The sequence below is a fragment of the Trichechus manatus genome, unplaced genomic scaffold, assembly GCF_000243295.1.
Source record: "Trichechus manatus latirostris isolate Lorelei unplaced genomic scaffold, TriManLat1.0 scaffold00012, whole genome shotgun sequence".
In the NCBI taxonomy this organism is placed as follows: Eukaryota; Metazoa; Chordata; class Mammalia; order Sirenia; family Trichechidae; genus Trichechus; species Trichechus manatus.
Window position 1 is genome coordinate 17,856,301 of NW_004443948.1, and position 20,223 is coordinate 17,876,523.

A 20,223-nucleotide genomic window follows, 5' to 3' on the forward strand; every position below is an offset into this window, starting at 1 on the left:
GGTTTCAGGATTGTTGATTCTCTGTTTGGCTTAGTTTTTCGGATCTTTGTTGTGGAGGGACGGCGTGGTGCTTCTGCCTAGACCGCCATCTTGCCGGAGACTCTACATCTTCAGTTTTTAATGGTGAATGTCTCATAATTTAGTCATGGTTCCATTGCTAGTTATTGGTAATTTTCTATTGAAATTAGAAAAATTGATAGGTTAATGAGGATTATGCTTTTCTCATATTTCAGCCGTATAAATTTGGCAATTTGGTTTGTTATTCAACTATTCTGATACTTCAAGCATTTTATGTAACCTTGTTTATATGCTTTATTGTATATGTTATTGTTACATGTTCTTGGTTATATCAGCCCTTTAATAAGATTTTTATGAGTATGAAAATGAATGACATGCACTGCCAATACCTATCAAATATATAGTCTTTTCTTTTTTTCTTGCTAAAAAGACCCTGATTTCTTCTTCAGGGCAGCATTGTGCCTTGCTGGAAAAAAAAAATATTTGCCAGGCTTCTTTGCCACTGTGAGTGGGCAGGTGACATTGTTCTGCCTGGTGAGGTTTAAGTGGAACAGTCACTGCTAAAGAAGGCAGATGTATTTGGCAGACACCTTTTGTCCTTTGTCCTCCCTTTATCCTACCTGGGACTTGGGAAGGAAACTGAAGGAGCAAACCATGGGGTGACAAACATAACGATGAATGTCACTAAGGATGTCTGCGTGGGAAGAGAGGCGCTTGGGTCCCTGACACCTTGCGGGATATCCATATCAGGTCTGGACTGCCTACCCCCAGGCTCCTTGTGTTAGAAACAGCAAAACAAAACACTCTTGTTTGTTGAAACTACCTTTTAGTTAGGAGTTTGTTACATGTAGCTAAATATTAGGACTTTGTTACGTGTAGCTAAATATAATTTCTGATACAGATAGTTTCTGTAAAAGATATTTGGAGTAGTTTTGTCTCAAACCTAACTTGCAAAAAAAAAAAAAAAACTCAAGCATGTTTTGAAAGGCACTTTTTGCTGTTCTGACGTCGACATATCTATATGCAGAATATTTTTAAGTTTTCTGCTTTGCAGTAATTTCAGATTTCAAGAAAAGTTGCAAGGTTAATACAAAGAACTTCCATACCTTTTTTTTTCCCTCTGAACCATTTGAGAAGTTGCGTACATCATGCCTCTTTACCCCTAAATACTTTAGTGTGTATGTCCTAAGGATAAAGATAGTATCTTACATCACTATAGTGTAATTATCAAATTCAGAGAATTTAATATTAATATAATATTTTTATCTACTAAGCAGTACGTATTCTTATTTCTCCAATTGTCCCAGTAAATATTACAGATCATTTTTTCCCTTTCTAGTATAGGACAATCCAGTCTCACACATTATATTTGGTTACCGTGTCTCTTTAGTCTCCCTTAATCCAGAACACTTCCTCAGCCTTTGTCTTTCATAATATTGCCACTTTTGAAGATAACAGAATAGTTATTCGGTAAAATGTTCCTTTTAGCTTGTCTTCCTCAAGGTTAGATTCAGGTTATGCATTTTTTGGTAGGGATACAGCTGAGGTGATATTGTGTCCTTAGTGCGTTATATCAGGAGGCATACAATGTCGTTTTGTGCCATTATTGGTAATACTAACTCTGATCACTTGGTTAAGGTGGTGTCTGCCAGGTTTCTCCACTCTAGAGTTACTTTCTCTCCCTATTTAATTGATAGGAATAGAATTTGAGACTATGTAAAGATCTCGTTCCTCGTCAGACTTTCTCCCAATAATTTTAGCATCCATTGGTGATTCTTTACTGTGTTGATTATTACTAAGATGAGGGTGAAACATCTTTAAGAAATATTTCAGCAGGTCCTAATTTATTCTAGTGACTAGGCTTGTTTTCCATATATCCAGTGAGCTTCATTTCATAGTGCTATCTTAAAGTTTTGGGGAATTTGTTTTAAGAAAAACAGATACATAGGGAGGAACATGATCCTTACTTAGGGACGTGCAGGGAAAGGTTTGATGCTAGAATCCTATCCCTCTACTTCTTTTTCCCTGTAGAGTTCTGACCACTAGAGCATAAACAGATTTGAAACCAGTAGGGGCACATGATCAGTTCTCTTTTATAAAGCTAGATTGGAGAATGGGATGATCGTCTTACTCCTTGAATAGATCTTGGCATCCTCACGGTGCAGTATATCTACCCAAAGTGTAGCCTGCCAAAAAGCAAGTCTTTTGCAAGCACCCCAGGTGCCTGGATGCTGGTCTGCCCTAGGGCTGGGGAGATATTACCAGAGTCGCCTGGATTTCTTTCAGTCAGTGGTCCCAAACCCATCTGTTTAAAGCATTAAACAGATTTGAACAGATAATCTGTTTTCTATCGTTCTTCTCAGTCTTAATCAGTCCTTTTCTTGTTAGGAGGCATAAATGAGCAGGTAGAGAGTGGGGCTGCAAACTGTTACTCCGGTAAGACATCCTCTAATGTAAAAGTCCCCTTTTGGAAACCTGAGAATGAAGTGAAAGCTTCCCACTACTGGTTCCTTCTTCCTAAAGGAATGACGTTTGTTCAGTCTATCTCAAATTTTGTGTGTGTGTGTATGTTTCTTTTTACTCTAGTTTTAATTTGATTGTGTTTTCTGTTTTTTTTTTTAACCAAAGGTCTTTTTTTTTTTCTCATTGTATATTTTCAGAGTTCGGAGCGTAATGATTTTTTTTCTTTTCCCTTCCTCTAGCACCAGCAGACGTTTTTGAATCAATTGAGAGAAATTACTGGGATTAATGACACCCAGATACTACAGCAAGCTTTGAAGGTATGGCCTTTGTTTTATGACATACAGTTTGTGGTTTATCTACCATATTTGAGAGTTGAATATTCTAGTTATGCCATGTGACAGTAGAGATACAGGAATGCCCTTTTGTAAAGTAAGAGCCTCACTTAATTTTGAGCACATTAGTTTTTAGCAACCTATTTTAGCAACCTATTTTTTCTAGAAATAATGTGTTTATCCTTTAGATGATGACAATCACACTGATCATAATCATGATAGTAATAGGTAGCACATATTAAGCACTTATAGTACCAAGCACTATTCTGAGTACTTTATGTGGGTTAACTTATCCTCATGATAACCCTATGAGATAGACATTATTTCCTTCCTTTCTTTAAAGATGAAGAAACAGAGAGGTTAAAGTAACTCCTTCAAGATCACACAGCTAGTATGTGGAAGAGTTTGGAATGGAAACCAAGCCAGTCTGATCCCAGAGTTACACTCTTAATCACTGTTTCTTTTATTGGAAGCTTTGCTTCAGCTTACTTCCCCATCAAGAAAATGATGAAATATACTGTTTAAAGCGTTAATGTGGGGGTGTAGGAAGCCACTTAAGTACTTTGAGAACAAGCAAAAGTGTTGCTCCTCAATTTTTATGATCATTACATTAGATGAAAAGCTGTTGTTTTCATTATTCTGATATATATCATGACTCAGTCACTCCACTTCTAGTTTTGGAAAGTCCCATTCCCATTTTATATCACAGAGTGAGATTACAGCCAATCACCTTGTGAGGGCAAATTTTGGGAAATCACTTTTTTTTTTTTTTTTAACTTGGGTAAGTATAGCTCAAGTCAGTCTTTGTTCACATTTCCTTATAGGTAAGTTAATGGGAACTGAATAAATTTTTTTTTTTTCCTTTTGTTCCAGTTAGTCTCAGCGGTGGGGAAACCGTTGTGTTCGAACCTTAAATTTTACCCACCATACATTTGTAAGATGTTAATGATGAGTTGACACCCTCATTAGTATGGTAATAAGGAGTCTACTTTTGGTAGTCAAAATGTCAAATACTGATTTTACCACTTTTATTTTGAGAACCTTTTTTTAGCCCCCTTAAGTAAATGACCTTCTTTTTTTTTTGGCTTTAAAGAACAGGAATTTTTTTTTTTTTTTTTAATTGTACTTTCGATGAAGGTTTACAGAACAAACTAGCTTCTCATTAAACAGTACACATATTGTTTTATGACATTGGTCAACAACCCCACGACATGTCAACACTCTCACTTCTTGGCCTTTGGTTCCCCATTACCAGCTTTCCTGTCCCCTTCTGCTTTCTGTTCTTTTTCCCTAGGCTGGTGTGCTCCTTTAGCCTTGTTTTGTTTTATGGGCCTGTCAAATCTTTGGATGAAAAGTGAACCTCCGGAGTGACTTCATTACAGAGCTAAAAAGGTGTCCGGGGAACATACTCTCGGGGTTTTTCCAGTCTCTGTCAGGCCAGTAAGTCTGGTCTTTTCTTGTGATTTAAAATTTTGTTCTACATTTTTCTTCAGCTCTGTCTGGGACCCTCTATTGTGATTCCTGTCAGGGCAGTCAGTGGTGGTAGCTGGGCACCATCTAGTTGTACTGGCCTCAGTCTGGTGGAGGCTGTGGTAGTTGTGGTTCATTAGGCCTGTGGGCTAATCTTTCCCTTGTGTCTTTAGTTTTCTTCATTCTCCCTTGTTCCCGAAGTGACCTTCCATTTCTGTAAATTCTTCTTGTATTCAGTTTATTATTATATGAGATATTATTTGGAAAGCACATAGCAAATGCTTAATGAATGTTAGCCATTGTTGTTGTAAATTATTTTAACATAAGCAGATTTTGGATGAGTCATTCACTAATCTTATAATGGTTGTGACAGATAATATACTTTAAAACAGTGATGCTTTTCAAACTTCACTCTTATTTTTCTCTCCTCACTGGCTAGTTAGAATTGAAATTGGAGAAGGTTGAGAACTTTATTCTTCCAGTTGCTCAGGCCCCAAATCTTGGAATCATCCTTAACCCTTCTTGTATCACATCTCACAATTAATGTGATAGCAAATACTATGCAGTCTTTGCTTCTGCCTTTTCTCCCCTGTCTATTCTCAACACGTAGCCCAGGGTGATCCTTTTATAATGTAAATCATACCATGTCATTCTTGTTCAAAACTCTTCACTGGCTTCCTGTTATACTCTGCATGTATGCTGAAGTTCTTAGGGCCTACCAAACCTTACATGTTCTGGATTTCTGTTACAAAGATAACTTCATTATTAATATCTGGATTTTCTATGTTGTTTCCGTTAGCCGTCTTAGAGCTATATTTTACTTATTGTCAACTGTACAGAGAATATAAATATATAACTGGGCAAGTTCCTTCTCATTATTTTTGCTGTTTCAGAAACTCTTGGTTATTCTAACATCAGCTTTCTTCTGTATGAACTTTAGAATTATTTTGTCCAGATACGCTTTGGGTGAGAACTATATAAAATTTCTATGTTTAATTTGGGTAGAATTGTCATCTTGAACAGTATCGAGTATTCCTGTATTTGAGCTTTTTGTGTCTCGCCATTTACTATCAAGCTTTGGTATAGTTTTGCTGTTTTCTTCATATGAATTCTTGACATTTTGCTTATTACATTTGACACAATGTATGTATTCAACACCCATAATAAAGGCAGTTTCTTTTATTGTCCTTGTTTGCAGAAGTACTATTTTAAGGATCAATTTTGTGCTCTTTTATATGGTTAGTTGCGGAAGACATTTTTTAGTTTAGTCATTTGCTTAAAAGTTTAAGTTTGTTATTGATTTTTGTTAAGCAAATCTGAAAACAATGGAAAGCTAACAAATTAGTTGTAAAATTGATTCTTATATTTGATAAGTAGTTTTAATTCATAGAATAAGGAATTAATATTTCTTTGGTATACTTTGTATAAGATGAGTTGTCACTGTAAATTTAGAATCTGAAAGTGATTTTTTGCTATTAATATTTTGGAGAAAATTGCAGAAGTCATGTGAGAACATATAGAGTTATTCCAAAATATTTGATGTTCCTGTCTTCATATTTGAAGGACAGTAATGGAAACTTGGAACTAGCAGTGGCTTTTCTTACTGCAAAGAATGCTAAGACCCCTCAGCAGGAGGAGACAATTTACTATCAAACAGCTCTTCCTGGAAATGATCGATACATCAGTGTGGGAAGCCAAGCAGATGCAAGTAAGTTTTCTTCTTTTTCTCAATATTTTCCTAAAGCATAATGAAAATATTTCCTTAGGAATGTGTTAATTTTGCATAATAAGCACAGGTGGAGGACAAAATCTTGGTTGATCTTGGTGTTTTTTTTAGTGTAGTTGAAAGGAGCATATATTTTATCAGCTACATTGTATTTTTTCCCAGATTAGAAGTAAAAGATTGTATTTAAGCGATAGATCCTTTCATAGAGTATGTCACGTAGTATTCATTGATTTGAAATATGGAATAGTTAAAGGTCTCATTTATAAAAATGAAACAAATTCCTAGAATTTCAGTGGGCACAGTCATTTGTTTTGCAGGTTTTATGTAAAAGTGGAGGACTTAATATTATTTTTGAAGGGAAAGTATTGTTTCTCATTACTGATAGGTTTACCGTTTAAGATTTTCCCTCCTTCTCCCCACTCCCCACAAATAAATAAATAAATAAAGACTTTGGGAAAAGGTTTACCATGTAACAAGTTCCCCTTGTCCTCAATAAAATAAATTTGGAAAAGGTATTTTGGGAAAGGTATATGAAAAGTTTTACATTGGACTCTTAATTTTTCTCCATAAATATCTTGCGCTTATATAGCACTCAGAGTTTTTCAAAATATGTTGTTACCTCCATATCTCATTATGGTTTAATAACTGTACTATGTAAAAATGTGCTATTACTACCAATATCAATTGCCATTGAGTCAGTTCTGACTCATGGTGACCCTGTGTGTGTCAGAGTAGAACTGTGCTCCCTATAAAAATGCAGTATTTATTTTTATACATTATGGATTTGGGAAGTTTGATAACAAAAGGATATTTGAAGAAAATTTCAGATTTTTTTTTGTAGACCATCTCAAATTAGGCAACCAGGAAGAAAGAGTCCGTTCTCATAGATATTTGCAGCTATTGATTGGTGTTAAATACCGCTTAATGTTTGTCTGTTGATACATGATTTTAATTTCCAGTTTTTAGGATGATCATGATAATTTTGATTCACAAATGGCCTTGTATCATCTAAAGCTGGAATACACCTTCCTCACATACGTAATAGGTGATGGGAGACATTTTATATATTTAAGGCAGACCCAGTTGATTATATCCAAGTTCAAGGCAGACTGACTTGACACCTCTATCTGTGTCTCTAGCTTCATTTCCCACTGGTTTTCTCCTCCCAGTTTATACTGTGTTAAAGCAAAATGGCTTAATGTTCTTATACACCCAGTGCTGTTTTATTTCTCTTTGTCTTTACAATTGCTGTTCCTACTGTCTGGAATTCCCTTCTAGATTTTTTCCCCCAGCCTAATTTCTTCTGGTGTTATAAAGTTCAGGTCAGGAGTTGCTTGCTCTAGAATATTTTCCCTGAGTGTGTAGGTTGAACCAAGTGCTTGTACAGCACCCCAAACAGACTATCTTAATGTATCATGCTTTATAATTATTTACTTGTGCCTGTCTTCCTTAACAAACTGGAAGCTTAACAGGGTAAGGGACCATCAACATTCCTACAACTAAATGTAAACAGTGCTTGGCACATCGTAGGTGCTCGAAAGTATTTGTTGAATTTTTTTTTGATAATATGTGTAGAAAAGCTGCTTCAAAACCAGTGGAAGGGAAAGAGATTAAGAAGCTTGTTGCAAAAAGTTGGAAAAAAAGAGAAATCATATAAAGAGAAATAAATTAGTATTGATGATAACATTTTTCACAGTTCTGAGATGGGGGGAAGAGAAACTAGGTAGAAAAAGGAAAAAATGATTAAACGGAATGCTGCTTGTTACAGTGAAGGAAACAGGAAATTGACTAAACTTGTTTAGTGTTCTAGTTTAAAGAATAAAAGATTTTAGAAAGATAGTTGTGAATTCTTAATATAGATGGTTCACTTTGTGATATGAGATAATGTGTGTGTGTGTGTTTGTATGGGAGAATGAGGGTTTTAAGACTTATAAAGAAAAGAAGATATCTTATCTGCTGTGCGAAAGTGAATAAATATTGCTAAGCCAAATAAATGATAACACCTGTTCATGACTTTTGATAAAGGAATAATGACAGTGTTATAGGGGACAAGAAGAGAAATTTGAATAGGTGCCCTTAGGGAGAAGGCAACCTGGTTTCAGAAGGCTTGTGTTTGCTGATAATTAAGGAAAAAAAAAAAGTTGTGTATGTGTGTTTATATGTATGTAGCTCTTGAAAAATATCCACTTAGTACTTTTATTTTCCACTTAAAAGAAAAATAGGGAAATGGAGTTCTGATTTAATCTCAACTGATTGAGTGTCGTATTGAGCAAATTCCTTGGTGTTGTGGTTTCTTTATGAAATGTGCTATCCTTCTAACCAGGATGCACTATGTTATCTAATTGGGAAAGTGTGTCCCTAAAGTTGATTTGAGATTATTGAGAAACAAACTAGAAGTTTAATGTGGTGATTGTGTTAATAAGATTATTAGTATCAAATTGGAAAAAAATAGCTGATGAGGTAATAATCATACTTTTTCCGTTTAACATATTTGTACCATGTTTTATAAAGTTCTAGGAAATAGAGTTGTCTTTGGGAAATAGTCTTTATTCAGGATTTACCTTTAATAGTGTTGTATCATAATATAGTGTTATGTATTTTAAAACTGAAAAAATAAGAAATCATGTATTCAGCAAGTATTTTGAAAATACACTGTCTTTAAATTACTATTAAATTATTGTTGGGAAGAAATGAAGTCTTTTGTGTATTTTTAATTGTTGATAGTAGTGACAAAATTTACCTTTGGGGGAAAAAGAGAATAACTGCCAATGAATATGTATTACAATGCAGGTTTCTTGAAAAACTGTAATTTCTGAAGGAATGTAGAGTAAGAGAATGATCAGAGTGTGAAAAAGTTCTCAAGGAATTGTACATACACAAACCCCCCTTCTTGACCGTTTTCTCAATTTTATGTGAAATGCATTGTTACTTGAAAGTTGATCATATGTACCTTAATTCTTTTAAATATGGCAGGGATTTTTATTTTTGGCCAAAAAAAATTTTTTTCTTCTTTTTTTGAGTATAAAATTTCTTACAGTCAGGGCTAAAGCTTAAACAAAAACTTTTAAGTATGTCACCAGTTGGTTGTAGTGCTGATGGAAAATCTATATTTTGAAATAAAAGTGTTCATTAAATGCTAACTACATACGCTTTTTTGTTGAAATCTTATGGTACGTAACTGTTAACTGTTTATAACTGAGAGTTTCTATTAGAATGAATAAAATACATGTTTTTTTGGTGACTAGAAAAATTTAGTTTTTAAACCAATATCCCCTAGAAGTCATATTTGAGGCTTGTGGAGAAATTTCCATTTATGCCTACCCTGACATATCACAGAATAAAGCAAATTATGTAATTTGATTTAAGAATACTTATATTTGTGAGAGTTCATATAATATTTAAGAAGTAAATATATTTGTTATAGTAGAACAAGGATATGCTTTAGTGCATTTTACATTTCACTTTTGAAGGAAAAAAAATGTTTCAAGGAAAGCTTATAGTTTGCAGAGTAGGGAATTCAAAAGTAGCGAACCTGATTTCCTGTTTTACTTTGGAAATATTCCATACTGTAATTTAATAATCTGTAGTATTCTGGGAAAAGCTCAAGTCATTTGTAATATAAATATAAATATAAAAATTCCAGGTACCTTTTTTCGTTTCTTGGCTCTCTTGTCCAGATGGGATATCATTAATTGTCAAATGATTGCCTCCCAATCCCAGTTTAAATTGGGTATAAAGTTGTTTTGGGGATTTGCAGTCAAAATACTAATGGTAATGGGACTAGGGCACAATGCAAGGTGTTGACGTATCATAGGTATACTTAATCATCAGAGTAGAGAGTCTGTAAAGTTTTTGTGTCATGACAAACTCTGTCATAGACATGACTGTACAAGGCTTTGCCCAATTTGAATTCTAATAGTAATATTCTTTCTCTCATGACCATTAAATTCTTTTGAACTTTCTTAAAACAGGAAAAAAACAGTATATGCCTACCAGAACAAGATGTGCTACAGTTGAGCAATCAAAGTGTGGATCAAAAGATAAGAGGGATTTGGGTAGGTAATTTTAACACAGAAAGTAATGCCACATATTGACTTAAGTTTTAGAGAAATTCGTGTAACAGATTACTGAGTGTTAACTGATAGACGCTTCACAAGTTTATAATCAATATACTTTTTCTGCCCCTCAAAAACTTAAATTACTTGGGAACAATTCCCTAGAAAGTGAGAAAATGTTGAGGTTCTGTCCTAGAACTCTGGTCGTGGTTGTATTGCTTAACCAGACTAATAGTGATTTATACCACAAGTTTTAAACACACCCTAGTCACTGTAGGATTTTATTAATTGAACACCAAGGTTTCACTTTCCCGAGGTTTATTAAGTAAGATAGAAAAAAGTGCAATAAAAGTTAAATCTCTTTTTCTGAAAACATTTTTCTTGCGTAAGACTATTTTGATGACTTACAAAAAATCAAGGTTAAACTTAAAAATGAGATGCTGAAACGGGGTAGAAGTTGTTACTTGTAATTGATTAGATGCAGTTAGCCTTACATTCTGTTAGACATGAACTCTAGAATTACTTCTATAACTTTATGAATTATCTGTACTTTTAGGGCAGAATAATACCGATTGGCCTTTGAACTTTTTTATTTACTAATATAGAATATTAACTTCTAATTTTTCTGTTCCATAATCCAAGTTGAAAAACATAGTGAAATTAATGACAAAAACGTAAGGCTTCCTTATTGTAGCCCTACTTTACTTCCCGAAGCTGCCATTATGATTTTAATAGCTATTATTGAAAACAGAATTAGACCATTTAGAGCTGAGCTGTTTAATAGAGTAGTCACTAGTAACATGGACCTATGTAAATATTAAAAGTAAATAATATTAAAAATTCAGTTCCTTGGGTGTACTTGCAGAACGTTTTAAATGCTCAGTAGTAATCACATGTGACTAGTGGCTTCTGTATGGACAATACAGGTATCATACATTCATATCATCACAGAAAGTTCTATTGGACAACACTTTTAGAGAATCTGAGTTCAGCAGTGAGGAGATTGGAAAAGTAGGAACATCTTAGAGATGACTGAGGGCAGGGGAGAGTGGGAGAGTGGAGTGAGAAACACAGTTTACATTGCTTATATCTTTTTGCTTTTAAGTATTTTAACATGACACTTTTTACACTATTCATCCTTTCGTTTATTAGAAAAAATTTTAAGTAGGATAGAACATATGTTCTCAGGTCTTGAAATTAGTCCCGCTATGAAGATCAGTCACTAACTTTATCTCTATTCCATGGTCTAGATCTTTTTTTTTTTTAATTGTACTTCAGGTGAAGGCTTACAGAACAAATAGTTTCTCATGAAACAGTAGTACACATATTGTTTTATGACATTGGTTAACAACCCCACAACATGTCAACCCTCTCCCTTCTCGACCTTTTTTTTTTTGGTGAAAATATACATAGCCAAAGATACACCATTTCAAAAATTTCTACATGCACAGTTCAGTGACATCAACTACACTCTTCCAGTTGTGCTGCAATTCTCACTTTAGATGAAGCCTTACAGAGCAAAATAGTTTCTCATGTAATAGTACACATGTTGCCTTATGACAATGGTTAACAACCTCACAACACATCAACACTATCCTTACTCAACCTTGGGTTCCCTATCACCATGGTCTAGATCTTGACCTCTATTTGTTTAACAAATATTTATTGATTGCTTAATATGTATCAGATACTTTTTTAAGCCATTAAACAAACAAACAAGTAATCCAGCTTACATGGAGGAAAGAGAGACAATAGACAATAAGCAGTGCTAGATAGTGGTGAGTTCATGACCAATAGAGCAGGTTAGAGGGGCAGAGCGTATGAGGATGCTGTTGTTGGCTGGGTATGAGATATGCTATTTTAGATAGAGTGATCAGGACATGGCTCTTGGATGAGGTCACGTTTGCACAGAACCCTGAGTGGAGTGCAGGAGTGAACCTTGTGGATATTTGAGGGAAATGCATCACAGCCTTGGGCTGTAGTGTTGTTTGGTGAAGAGAGGAATAGGAATAATAAGGACACAGCTGAGGCTGAAGCAGAGTGAATGAGAGCCAGAGTGGTGGTAGTCTCATTTCTGATCTTCTGCTAAATACCTCATATTCATATCTGTTTATTTCTCTTAATGACGTTCCCATCCTTCTTATGGCCCAGTTTTTTTCAGCTCTTCTTAATTTTCCAAAACAATCATTCAGTTTACAGTCCTGTCAGTTCTTGTATGTGGACTTTTTCCTTCAGTTGTTTCTGCCCAGGTACGTATTCTCATTACTTCTTCCCAAACTCTTGTTCAACCCTTAACTCCTAACTCCCAAAACAAATTTCTGCTCGTGTCACTCCCCTGCCCAGATATGTCTGCTAGTGGTAAATATAAAGTTGGCTTATTAAAAGAAACAAGTGTTTCTCTTAGGCTTAGCATTATGTAAGTAAGGAGAAAGACAGAAGAACACTTTTTTTCCTCCAACATAAAAAATCTTTGCATATGGAATTGTATTTTTAACTAGATTATGGGCTAAATAGGCTTTTGTGAACTAATTTGGAAACCATCTCATTTAATACAGTATGTTCATGGGGAAATAAGCTATAAGTTATAAACAATATGTACATTTGAAGTCTAATTTATTGATAAGTTGATGGTTGTATACATTTTGGAGTTAGCAGAGAATGTTTGGTAGTTGGTATTTTACTCAAATGGTATTTATTTGGAAAGGGAGAGCTTTATTAGGGTGAGTTTCATGTTTTGGTGTATATTCTGACCTAACAAGAAAAATGTGTTAATTTGGGTATTCTTGCAAATATTGGCAATTATGCTTCTATGCTTTTGTAACATGATTTTCTGCAAGTGATATCCAACTGAACTTCCACACATACACCATTGAATTGTGTTCACTCTAATACCAGAAGTAGGAGTGGTGGCTAAAACAAAATTTTAAGTGTTTTACCAAGGACCTGCCTTGGCACAGGTGTAAGAGTATTCATAATACTTACGTATTTGGATGGAGCTTTTACAAAGGCATTTTTATAGTTGACTTTTAGCAGTTAGAAATTGTTTACGGCCACACTTTTTCTCTGTTCCTTTTTGAGCGTAAGCGTATGGAAAATCATAGGGGGCTAATTTTCATTCTAAAATTGATAGTTCATTTCATGTTTTAGAGAAATGGTTATTCTGCTTATTCCAGAAAAAGAAAAAAAAAAACCAGATTTAGCCGTTCTATGTGAAATATTTTTCTTCTTAATATCTGGTCTTAAAAGCATTTGTATTTGGTATGTCAGTAGATTATAAAAATGATATTCTCAGGATTGCTGTATTGTTTTAAAATATCCTATGGAAAGACAAAGCTTTACTGAGTAACTCTAACATCATGGAGAAAATGTTATTACAGTGAGACTACAAATAATGAATAAACTATCTCCATGGTTTAAAGGATAAAGTCCCAGCTTTTCAATTAAGGACCAACCTTTCTATCATCAGCCAACCTTCCTACCATTAAGCCCTACTCAGGGGTTGTAGACTCAGATGTCTTCAGCAGAGCTTCCCAGCTGCTTTATAGATGTGCCTGTATAGTGACCCCTCAACTACTGGAGCTGCTAAGTGGGACTGGGGATAACTTGAGTCATTGAGTCTGGTTATTCCACCACTAGCAGTTTTATCCTTTTACTGCAGTGTAAGGTACAATCTTTTTATGTTTGCCATGATACAAGGGCAAGGCAGGCAATACCAATCTGATGGGCCAAGTGTAAGATATTAGGAATTGCTGGGAATGGCAGCAAAAATGGAGAGTGAATATTCTGTCTAAAGGGAGCTACTTCTACTCCACTCTGGCTTTGGTACCATGGTTATTGCCATGGAGGAATCATGTGACCAGATCTTCTAATTTTTTTTTCCCCAAAAGAAGGAAGAAATCTCTGTTATATTACATAAAATCTCCTGATCTTTGTATGTTGTGAATTATTTTGTATTTTTTTTATCATGTTGTAAAAGTCAATGAAAACCATCTTCAGTTATTATTTGTTTTATTAATTAAACATTCAGATCTGAGAGCATGGCATAGTGATTCTTTACTGTTTGGTTTCAGGATCCCTTTATACTCTTAAAAATTGAGGACCTCAAAGAGCTTTTGTTTGAATTATTTTTATTGATATTTACTATATTTGAAGTTGGAGCCCTAATGGCTCAGTGGTTAAAGAACTTGGCTGCTAACCAAAAGGTCAGCTGTTTGAATCTACCAGCTGCTCCTTGGAAACCCTATGGGGCAGTTCTGCTCTGTCCTATAGGGTAGCTCTGAGTTGGAATCGACTTTGACAGCAGTGGGTTTGAGAAAAATTTAAAATATATGTAATTCATATTAAAATAACAGTCCTTTACATGTTAACATAAATAACATACTTTTATGGAAAAAACAAACTGTATTTTCCCAAACAAAATTAAATTATTGAGAAGCATACATTATTTTACATTGTTGCAAATTTCTGACATTCACTATAATAGGAGACAACTGGAGTCTCATCTGATTCTGCATTCATTCTCTTGTGATACATGGTTTTGGTTGACATAGATGAAGAAAATCTGGGTTCACACAAATGTATAGGTAATGGATAGTCTTTTTAAATTCTATACTAAAACTTCACGACTAATACTTTCTTAAATATTAGCTGCAGTGTGGACACTGAAATCATTATCAATGACCTTTCCATACTCTTGTTATATTAAAATTCATTAGTCTCTCTTGCCCTTTGAATGGATCTTTTGCCCATGCATTATTTTATGACATTGTGTGCATTGATAACTTGGAAAACATTTTCTTCTCACTGTTGGAACAATATTGAAGAAAAAAAATTGTTAATATTACCACTGATCTCACCATTAAAGCCTGTAAGTACTGAGGAGATACCAAGCTCACGGTGGTTGAAACAAGTTTTCCAGAGTTCTGATTTTTGCTTGAAAGCTTGAAATTGATCATTGGCAATAAATACTCTCATTTGTTTTTCTTAAAATGACAGTCTTATTTTGTTCATTTTTGAGAAAACATCTGACAAGTGCTCAAGTCTGAATAAGCAGTTTGTAAGTTGTAGTTGTTATGTTACATAAAAAAAGTTTGTGTGTCAAACATTGCACTAGTGTTTTTTTCTTTAGACAACCGCATACTTTTATGTGTACTCCCTATTTCACCACATAGAACATAGAAATAAACGAACATGTAAATCAAGATTTGAGATTTAATAAAATTAAATTTTGATTTTTCATTGAGGACATTCTTAAGTGAAATTGACTTTTTTTTAAAATAGTGTACATGATTGTGAGGAATACAATGAATATTCATATAATTTGGTGCCACTGCCTTGACTTGTGCGAATGTGCAGCAGTTTTACCCACTCTTGTTTTAACCATCAGTGCAAGTGTGACCATAGAGCAAAGGGCAAATAACATCTTAATATTATTATGAGAATATTCTTTTCCTTCCTGGACCTCCCCTCCCCAAACGGCTGTGGGGATCCCCAAAATCCATGGACCACACTTTGAAAATGGCTAGAATGGAGAGAAGAACACTGCATTTAAACGGTCAGAAAACCCAAATACCAAACCCATTGCCCTCGAGTCAAATTCCGACTCAAAGCAACCCTAAAGGATGGAGTAGAGCTGCCCCATAGGGTTTCCAAGGCTATAAATCTTTATGGAAACAGACTAATTCATCTTTCTCGCACGAAGAGGCTGAGTCTGAACCACCGGCCTTTCTGTTAGCCAAGCACTTAACCACTGTGCCACCAGAGCGCTGTATTTTTTAAATTTACTGCCTGGCCACCATTCTCAATTCTTATGATGTGTTTCATGTCTCAGAATCTTGGTCATCTCATTTTTAAAAAAGACTTAAAAACATTTCGTTTTTGTTTTTTGCATGGTTGACTTACAGTTGGTAAATTGGGAAAAGTTGTAAGTGTAAGTTGTTGCTCTTTTTAAATGAGTTTCTACTCTAGCCAGTTTGGTTTACTCATCAGTCATAAAACAGTAAACACCCTTGATATTTTCAGAAGAAGGAATTTAATAAAAAGAATTAGAATCTTAAATCACTGGGAGGAATGGAGGAGGAGTTTCTAGCTCAGCCTTCCAGAATCACTCCCAGATTGTTGTGAGACTGACCAGCCAGGGAGCCTACACCCTCTGCCACAATCAGGAAGGTAGTCAATCAGGAAGCTGCCTCTGGGACTACTGAGTTCAAGAACATGTTTCTGTAGCTGCAGCCCAGGGAACAGGAAGCCAGGATTAGGTAACTGCTGTTGAACTGTGCCTGCATGTTAGAGTGCAGAGGTCAGTTGCTACCTTTACTGTAACAATCTCTTGACATCCCTGAATCTGGAGATTGGATACCGAAATGCTTCTGTGGAACAACCTGTGTCTGTTCAGTCATGCTAGAGAATACAGCCATAAGTAGCAGGATAATGGCTTCCGCCTCACTTCTGCCTTCCAGATCTCATGTGACCTCATCCAGCTGGTGGAACCTAAATTTCATCCAGAACCTTAACTGCAAGCGAGTCTGGAAAGTAAATTTTTTTAAACATCTCCCCACCCAGTTTCTTTAGTTGAAGAGAGCACTCTAGGAAGATGAGAGAATGGGGTTCGAGGGCTAATTGATAAAAAGCCTGTTCTTTTGCTTCTCTGTGATTTTCAAACTATTTCTTCTCCTTCCATCATTCTCTTATGAAGTTCTAGCTATCATTTAATGATTAGGGTAGTTCCCAATTTTATGAGGCCATTGCATACCTCTCTAGCCAAGCATTTTCTAAAAAGTTATTTGAGCTAAATTGGATAACTACCCAGGTGACCACCCATTCTCAGCTGTGCTCTGGGTGGACTTGGATCTTGTTGCCAGACTTCTGGAACTCTTGGATTGTTGTTTGTAGGCATGCTGTATCATTTCAGTTACCTTGCTGTAAATCTGTCTACATTTTACTTGATCGAGTATTTTTTGGACTCTACTTATTACATTATGGTAAGTTTCTGTTATACTCTGTAAGTACTTTAAAAACACATGCATATGCCTCCACAGCCTACTGTTGTTTCTGGTATTTTTAATATTCTTCCAGCTACTGTTGTGGAAGAAAACTGTAGATTTTTATAGACTAGATTTTTGAAACTAACAATATACATAATTTGTTTCTCATTAAATTTTAGAATATTTGTTTCGAGTGGCTATGTGTAACCCTACAGCCAGATATTAAAATACAGCTACCTTCTCTACCATTTGCTACCTGTTTTGTTTCTTTCCCTCCTGTAAAATTCTAGGATTAAAAAGAGAAAAAGAAAGAAATCAATTTTAACATATCTAAAATGCAAATAAAATTAAGAGGAAAGCCCCACCCCTATAATTCCACCCCACTCCAAAATAAGATAATAGCAGAAATATTTCTTGCTCTTTTCTCACATAAATTTTAACTTGTTATCCCTCTCCTACTTAACAATATATTATGGTCCCAATTAGTGTTTAAATGATAATGGGAGAGTGTAACATTGGCATTTTATGGGTTAAGGAATTTTGCTAATATATATTGGGAATTGGATTAAAAAGTGGTAATATTTACCAGTATGTACTGGGAATTGGATTACTGAAGGTGGTAATAGTTGTAATCTTTATTCTTTGGAAAAAGAAGCATGAATTCTTGTAGCATAAAGGCTATTTTCTTAGTTGGAGAAGGAACAGTTTTTTTTTTGTATATTTTATTTGTTTTCACCCTAAATAAAAATCTGATTTTAAATTAAAAGGACTGCATGCTTAAATTAAATAATTTAGATGGCACAGCTTGTTTAAAATAGAAAAAAAAAAAAAAAAAGAAGCCCAAAGCCATGATCATCTAGTTGATTCCAACTCCTGGTGACACCATGCATTAAAGAGTTGAACTGTTCTATAAGGTTTTCTTGGCTGTATCTTTATGGAAGTAGATCGTCAGGCCTTTCTTCTGAGGAGCTGCTAGGTGGGCTCAAACTGCCAACCTTTAGGTTAGTAGTTGGGTGCAAACCATTTACACCACAAGGCTAACTTGAAAAAATAGGAAGTGAAAGATCCTTATACCTCCTGATCCCATAACACCCTTCCATCAGTTCCTATATTTAACCACTATAACAGTTTGGCACATTTGTCTAGACTTTAAAAAAATGCATATATATATATACCTGTGGTTAATTAGTTTCTGAAACAATTCCAAGGACTCAGTTATTAGTTATTACGATTTGGTAAATAATGTCTAGGTAGTATCATGGGCAAACTATAATGTTAATATCTTCAAAGGATAGTTGTTAAACTGATAGGAGTTTTAATTGTGTATTTGGGTTAATTTTAATTTCAAAAAACATAGATGTAAATGTTTAATTATGTTCATTTTAATTTTTGTTGGTAAAGGAAATGTTTCAGCAGTCTGTTATTACCTTTTAATCAGAGACCTCAGTAAATGCTGAGATTCCTTTGCAATGAAAAATAGTTTTGCTATTATTGCTTTTGGTATATTTTATAGAAAAGAAAACTAAGTTATGAAGTATAACCGAGTTGAAATGTGTTTATTTTCATTCTCTTTGGATAGGCTCTTATAAAAGAACTGCAGAATAAAGTTGGTGCTGATTTGGTTTGATAGGGTGTATTGGCATAAAATCTCCATGATAAGAATTACTTTCATTTTGTTTGACCTTGAATTTTGAGAAAGATAGTTTTGCTTTTCAGATGTGATTGATCTCACTGGAGATGATAAAGATGATCTTCAGAGGGCAATTGCCTTGAGTTTGGCGGAATCAAACAGGGCATTCAGGGAGACTGGAATAACTGATGAGGAGCAAGCCATTAGCAGGTAAAAAAAATAACTTGTATAAAGCAGCTATAAGTACCATTTATAACAGAAATTATAATTGGCTTTAATTAACTTTAAGAGGTAATAAGATACACTTTATGAAATTAAATAAACTATTAATATACTTTTGTATTGCTTTTATGTTTTATGTATCCAGAATTTTCATTTTCTAGTTCTTATGTGATCGAAGCTTAGATTTCTAGAATTTGGGAGTGGCATTATGCGGATTAAATTTAGATGTATATTTTAATATTTCTGCAGTTTTTCCCCTCTTACTCCCCTTTTAGATGCACTTTCTAATTCAACTTCCAAACATTAATTAGTTAATTTCTATAAAGGGTCATTGGTAAATATTTTAGGCTTCGCAGACCAGATGGTTTCTGTTGCAACTACTCAACTCTCCTGTTGTAGTATAAAAGCAGCCATAGCCAGTACATAAATGAGTGAACATGGCTGTTTTCCCATAAGAACTTTATAAAAACAGACCTGCTGGAGGGATTTGGTCTCTGGCTGTAGTTTGCTGACCCCTGATCTACAGTATGTTGATAGAGTTTTTTTTTTTTTTTCTTTCCATTTTTTTTTTTTTTAATAGGGTTACAAAATGGGTGATAAAATGTGTTTTGTTTTTTTTTTTTTGATATAATAACAAACTTCAATTTGAAACAATTTGATCTTCCCAAGGATCAAGTAGCTAAATTTGGTTTCATCATTAATCAGTGTTGATTAAAAACAAAAAAACTCTTTAAATTATAGCTGTAATCCTCTAAATAGCTATTTTGAGGCAGTGGTAACTCCATTTTACTGAAGAAGAAATTTAGCTTTCAAGAGGTTAAATGATTTTCCAAAGATAGACAACTACGGTGACTCCAAAATTCTTTTCACTGAAGCACAATTGATTGGTAGCAGAATGTACCAGCTTTCTCAGATAAAGGGTATTTGGACAATATCAGAAGCATATTTTGTTTTAAATAATTTGAGATTTCTGTATGGTAGGGTATATCTCAAATGCTGTATCTAGCAAAGATGGATAGTTTTCTTTTTAATGTCTTTAATGTTTCTTTAGAAATTACTTTGTAAGACATTATATGAAGATGGGAAGACTTAATTAAAATTCATTGTTCCCCTCTTTAATTGTGGCTAATGTCATCTAATACTAGTGACTTTAAATGAAAACCAAAAATGGAGAGGCTTTTTTGGGGCATTTTTATTAGGCTTATTTTTTGCAGGATCTGGAGAAATTATATAAATTACATTTGTCTCTTTAAAATGGAAATAATTATCTCAAATAATTACTAAACTTGATAATGCTTAAAGTTTGATGAGAAATATTTAATAC

General features: G+C 34.4%; 1 protein-coding gene across 5 annotated transcripts in view; it reads left to right on the plus strand.

Moving 5' to 3' along the window:
• The window catches only part of USP25 (ubiquitin specific peptidase 25), a 157,148-nt gene that overhangs the window by 40,415 nt on the left and 96,510 nt on the right, over positions 1–20,223 (plus strand). For 2 of the 5 annotated variants that reach the window (XM_012554132.2, XM_004371346.2), the window contains exons 2-4: positions 2,721–2,798; positions 5,847–5,991; positions 18,764–18,887. In XM_012554132.2, coding sequence (XP_012409586.1) covers positions 2,721–2,798; positions 5,847–5,991; positions 18,764–18,887 — 347 coding nt within the window. Of the gene's footprint in view, positions 1–2,720; positions 2,799–5,846; positions 10,065–18,763; positions 18,888–20,223 lie in introns of those variants that run through there. The other 3 variants (XM_023726642.1, XM_023726643.1, XM_023726644.1) reach the window with 3 other exon arrangements.